The 5784-nt window shown below is 55.4% G+C and overlaps 2 protein-coding genes across 2 annotated transcripts in view; one reads left to right on the top strand and one right to left on the bottom strand.

Moving 5' to 3' along the window:
* PHACADRAFT_187594 (uncharacterized protein) overlaps positions 1-2411 on the bottom strand; it is a 4176-nt gene extending 1765 nt beyond the window's left edge. The window contains exons 1-3 of the mRNA XM_007400076.1: positions 2346-2411; positions 745-2284; positions 265-691 (exon numbers count right to left, since the gene is read on the bottom strand). Of these exons, the coding sequence (XP_007400138.1) occupies positions 265-691; positions 745-2213 (1896 nt within the window). The 5' untranslated portion in view covers positions 2214-2284; positions 2346-2411. The remainder of the gene's footprint in view (positions 1-264; positions 692-744; positions 2285-2345) is intronic.
* Positions 2412-3659: 1248 nt separating this feature from the next.
* PHACADRAFT_212873 (uncharacterized protein) lies at positions 3660-5783 on the top strand (the record flags this gene model as incomplete). Its single annotated transcript, XM_007400075.1, has 9 exons — positions 3660-3976; positions 4028-4183; positions 4233-4316; positions 4364-4512; positions 4598-4972; positions 5024-5111; positions 5160-5299; positions 5358-5455; positions 5519-5783. 9 exons carry the CDS (start codon positions 3660-3662, stop codon positions 5624-5626), a joined length of 1515 nt encoding a protein of 504 aa, XP_007400137.1. The 3' UTR covers positions 5627-5783.
* Between the last annotated feature and the right edge of the window lies 1 nt (position 5784).

Below are 5784 nucleotides of genomic sequence, written 5' to 3'. Positions count from 1 at the left end.
TTCTTCCTTCCTCGGCAACTCCAACCACAACTCCAAGTTCGCCCACACCTTCTCCCGCTGCCTCGCCCAGCTTGCGCACCACGCTCCGACGCAATTCTTACAGAAGCCAAGCTCTACCCAGCCGAGATCGCACAAGCGTTCGAGACCCGCGATAGGGTCGTGCATGTACTCAATGTACAGGTCGCTCGCGTGCACGGCCTCGCGCCAGAGGCGCACCGCGTCCACAGTCGTCACGGCACACTGCCTACCACCGAAAACACCAACAGAAGAACAGCCGAACTCGCGGGGGTCTGGTGGCAGCGCTGCTGCGCGCGCCCATTGCGCGGCAAGCTCCTCTCGCGTCTTGATGAGCCGCGCAAGGTCCGCGGGCGGGACCTTGCGGCGCGCGCGCTCTTCGTTTGCACCGTCGAGCAGGAACTCCTGCTCGACGCTCTGTCCCAGCCCCGGCGCGCGCAGGAGCTCGTAGAAGGCACTCTTCAGCAGTGACGGCAAGCCGCAGGTCCGTGCGAGCACGACCGTCTCTTCGGCGTGTTTGGCGTTCGGGTGAACGGCTAGCGTCGGCATCGACGATGGCCACATCGTCTCCAGTGTGCGCGTCGCGAAGGTCGACAGGGCAGTGAAGGAGAGCGCGAGTGAGGCGCGTAGGAGCGCTGCGAGGTCGGGGAACTCGGGAGGTTGGAAGATGTAGTTTCTGAGTGGGATCTTATCAGCACACAGCTAACATACGAGGTTTTTTTGACATACATCGCATTGTCTAACGCGTTGAGCAGCTTCGCAAAATCATCCGGCGCGACGCCGTCGATGACGTAGAGCGGCTGGTCGTCCATGCTCCCCTGTCTCTTCGCCCGAGTGACGCGTTCTTCAAACACAACGTTGATGATTTCCCGGCCCTCGCGTCCATCGTGAAAGAGCTTTGCCAGGAACGTGCTCTGCTGCGAGAGCCGCGAGCGGTGCAGCCGGAACGCGACGCCGCCCAGCTGGAGCACAACACTCCCGTCGATGTGCCAATGCTCGGCGTGCTTCGTGGGCCGACGCGACGTTTTCACGTGCTGCGTCGCACCCGGCCCCTGCGAGGTCGAGCGCGGGGTCTGCACAGGCGCACGCTTTATTGCGGTGGGCGATGTGGTCGTCTTGACGCGCTTGGCCTGGCGCGCGTCCTCGTCCGAAGATATGCTGTCCGGGCGCTCACTCGTCTCTTTCGCAGTAGATGTCGAGCCCGACACGCGCAGTAGCGGAACAGTTACTGGCGTAGGCTTGCTCACGGGCGTGCGAAGAAACTCGCGCCGACGCGGAACAGGTTTCGGCGTCGGCAGCGAGCTTGGAGGAGGAGGGGCGTCCGCGGCCACGGCAGCGAATGCGCGCTTCTTGGTGCTCAAGGGCGCGGGTTGTGTTGCCGGTAGCATGAACTCGTTGGGCTTTGGGCGTAAGAAGTCGATATGGCGTGCTGTCGCCTCGTCTGGCTCTTCCGGGCCTGAAGACGACGACGACGACGACAACGAGGGCACGGGCGATATGGGCACCTGCGGTCTCGGCGTTGCCTCACGGTCTTCTCCTGCAGGCGCTCTCTCGTCGGGTGGTGTGCCCGGAGCGGGTGTCGAATCGCGTCGTGCCTGTTCAAATGGGTCCGGCGTGGGAGACTTCTCCAGGGTTTCTGTTGGAATTTCTCTTGACTCACTCCGTTCCGAGGACCTTTCAGCCATAACTTCTGCTTTCGCTTTGAGCTGCTCTTGCTCCTCAGGTTCCGTAGATGGCACTCTCGTCGAGACTACAGAGTAAACTTCTTGCGTCGATTCTTTCGACAGTTCCCGCGACGGTTCCTCTGACGACTCGCGCAACAAATCTTTCGAAGCTTCGCCTGGCGGATCCTCCGATGGCTCTTTCGAAGCCTCCTCCGGTAGGTAGCCAGTTGGCTCTTCCTCTACTTCGTCATCTTCAGCATCGACAGTCTTCTCCTGTGCTTTTGGCTGGACCTCCATATACTCCAGTTCCGACTCCTCGGTTTTGTCCTCCATGAGCTCGTCCCTAGCCCCCTCATCGTCCTCGTCCATCTGCATGTCGACCTCCGCATCTGAATCTGAATCGATGATGACGATAGGCACGTCCTTGTTCCCCACAGAGAGCATGTCAATGTCGATAGGCGACCGTTCGCGTTTTAGGGGCGTGCTGTCGCCTGTGAGATCAATTTCGGCTTCGATAGGCTCTTGCTTTAGCATCGTATCCGCGTGAGTGGCTTTTCTTCGGAGAAAACGGAGGTATGAGCGCAGGACGCGTGCGGGGCGCGACACTGGGGTGCCAGTTGAGTAACACAAAGGGTTGCACGATCAACTTTGCTCATAGTACTTCACCAGATGTCTTAGGACCGCACAAAATACTTCTTCTCTAGAGCTTGACGCGAGCGCGAGGAAAGTTTCTGTCGAAGGTTGACGGTGAGAGCAAAGTCAGAAACGAGAAGCGAGACACTTCCCCTCTCTTAAATTTTGGCGCCGAAGTCAGCACGGGACTTCGAGCACTCGCACGCCCCGCGGTATTATCGAAGGGCAGCACATGCAATTGCTGCGAAAATATCCTCAACAAATGTTTGCTATCGATAAGTACTATTCTGAATGTTTCCGGTGTATGACAGAAGTTAGCGACGCCGCACTGATACTGCTACTGCTTCGGTTTCTCTGCACAGAAAGCCAAGAGTCATTCAAGCTAAGGCGCGATTTTGCGTTATATACGCGATAGTTGCGCTTGCGGACAGCACGTCAGAAGGAATAGTTGAAACGCATATGCTTGTTCATGAAGTGTATGAAAGACCTCAATCGAGAGCGACGTATTCATTTCATCACGCGATAGCTGAGCTTTATCAGTATTTCGTGGAGGCGGATACACGGGGTCACACCAGTACCTATTAAATCGCCTAGCTGAAGAATTTTTAAGAGGCTTTCTCTGTCATCAATTCCGTTTTCTTTCCCCATGCATTGAATCTGCTACACACGTAGCATGTGGCGCGTCGCGTCGCGCCATGTTAATCATTGACGCGTTCGTCACATGATCACCTTTTTCCACTCATTCTGCTTTGCTCCGGGTGTCACTAACACTTTAAATGATAGAAAACTACGCGAGTCTCTAAAACACAGTAATGCGGTTAAATCGAAGTTTCCAAAGCCACTTGGTGTGGTGGGCGGGTACTCGGTGATAGCTTCCGTAGCTTCTTCACTCTCTCGTTTCCTCCCGCCTTTATCTTGTCAGTTTTATACTTCAAATAACCATATGACCTTACATATTCTGCACACTTTGCCCTCCCGACGTAAGATGTGATCCTCCCCGCCAAATATTATTGATATAGCTAGTCTTAGCGAAGTTCACGGTGGTTGCAGACTTCTATATATAAGAAGGACAGCCGAAGAAAAAAAAATTAAACTAAGGTATAAAACTCCTCTTCGCTGCGAACACAATACTTAGGCCTTCCAGAGCCAAGGAACTGCCTTGATGCTTGCGGGTAACCCGGTGAGGGCCGAGACGCGCTCGGTCACACTTCGCGTGACTTAAGAGTAACGATCCGTTACGCCGCTCGCCGTCACGCCGGGCCGAGCTATTGTCTTTGCACCTTCGAGGCTTTATTACCTTCACCTCTTAGATCTTGGCTATCATCTCTTCACATCTGGACGTCGGTCATGGTGGCCAGCGGTACTCGGCAAATAAGACCTGCGCCAGTCGATGGCTTTCCTACCCCAACGTCTGATCTGCAGACGACGACAGAGAACATCCTCAAAGCTCGCTTTGAATACGTCAAAGCGTCCCCAAATGACTTCACTGCGGACGGCCCCGTACTGCACCGAAACGCACACCTTCAGTTTCTACTGCGAAATCTCATTCAAGGATTTCCTGCTCGTTATAGGTCGCAAGATGCGAGCCAGCCGTGGCTATTCTTCTGGACGTTGCAAGGGTTCAGTGTTCTTGGCGTAGGCATGGACGAGAGTACTAGGAAGAGGTATGTCTCATGCAATCCCAGGAATGCATTGGCCGAACTGTGTTGCTATAGGACGATAGAGACTATTCTGGCTCTGCAACATCCATTCGGAGGCTTCGCAGGAGGACCTGGCCAATTCCCCCATCTACTTCCTACATACGCGTCCGTATGTGCGCTCGCGATAGTAGGCCATCCAGGGGAGAATGGAGCATGGGATCAGATCGATCGGTGCGTCTGCTCATGCGCCCCGTCAGCACCCAAGGGCTGACGACACTAGTAAGAAGATGTACAACTTCTTCATGTCCCTGAAGCAATCAGACGGCTCTTTCCTCGTTTCCCATCACGCAGAAGTAGATGTTCGGTGAGTCAATTCCCTGTACCTTGGTATCCTGTTTGATATTTTTGCAGAGGAATATACTGTCTCCTCGCAGTCGCAACCATGCTCGATATCTTGACACCAGAACTGCTCACCGGCACACCAGAGTTCATAGCCAGCTGCCAGACGTACGAAGGTGGCTTCGGCAGTGCATCCTTCCCAGACTGGGCACTGTCCAACGGTGAGTGCGTGAGCACGCCGCCTGCTCTCGCCGCACCCCACGTTCCATCTCTTATTTTCGCATCCGCTGATGCACCTGTCGACAGACGGCTCTGTGAAAGATGTAAGCGCACCCCGGCCGCCCCTCGGCGAGGCCCACGGTGGGTACACGTTCTGTGCGACTGCGAGCTGGGTGCTCCTCCAGCCGTACATCCAGACATACTACCCTGCCCGGTCTCTCTCCGCACCCTGCATCGACATCCATGGGCTCCTCCGCTGGGTCACGCATATGCAAGGTTCTGCGATCGAGCTCGGTGGTTTCAAAGGACGAACAAACAAGCTCGTCGACGGCTGCTACAGCTGGTGGGTAGGCGGCTGTGTCGTACTGGTAGAGGGGCTCCTAGGCATTGAGAAACACTCGGGAGGCAAGGAGGGGAGAGAGGGTGAAGATAGTAATGAGCATGCATGGGGAGATGTCGACGGTACATTGTTTATACACGATCGCATGCACACCTGTGCTGACCACGCACCAGACTCCCTGTTCAACCGCGAAGCTCTGCAAGAGTATGTTCTGATCGCCGGGCAGCATGCGGCTGGCGGACTGATTGACAAGCCACCGAAGTGAGCCTTGCTCCTGCATGCATATATGAGATACTTATCGCACGACAGACCAGCCGACGCATATCACACGCTGTACTGCCTCTCTGGCCTGTCAGCAGCACAGCATCGCGTTGTCCCAATTGATGAACGCAAAGCGGAGCTACTCAGCGCCTGGGTCGACGCCCCATCCGATCGTACCAAAGACGAAGGTGCGTCTCCTGTTTCTGTACCTATCCTACACAGCGTCGAACTTTGTCTCTGTGTTAGCTACGAGTCGCCTCCGCAAACGTGCGTTCGTCGACATGCTCAGCTGGGTCGAGGAGGAGGGTACAGTGGTATATGTTGGCGGCGCCGCGAACCGACTCGTACGTCCTCATGCAACTTTTCGCTCTGCATAAACCTGTTCATGATGCTGACACCATGGGTAGAACGCGACGCATCCTCTCTTAAACCTCACGGCGACGCACGTGGAGGCTATGATGGCGCACTTTTACGGGCAGAAGACGCCGATGCGCGGGGCTGGTACGAGTGCATAAGACACAAATGTCACTCAAACGACCACAATGGAAAGTTGACAATGTACGAATAGCTTTACCTTAGTGGTGTCCATGGCTGTGGTCGAACGTGGTATATAATGGAGGAGCAGGAAACTGTGATCACGTGTTGACGATGTATAACGCTTTCAACCTCGAGA

The sequence above is a fragment of the Phanerochaete carnosa genome (genome assembly GCF_000300595.1).
Source record: "Phanerochaete carnosa HHB-10118-sp unplaced genomic scaffold PHACAscaffold_10, whole genome shotgun sequence".
In the NCBI taxonomy this organism is placed as follows: domain Eukaryota; kingdom Fungi; phylum Basidiomycota; class Agaricomycetes; order Polyporales; family Phanerochaetaceae; genus Phanerochaete; species Phanerochaete carnosa.
The sequence above is the reverse complement of the archived record's forward strand: the minus strand, read 5'-3'. Positions and strand labels throughout refer to the sequence as shown.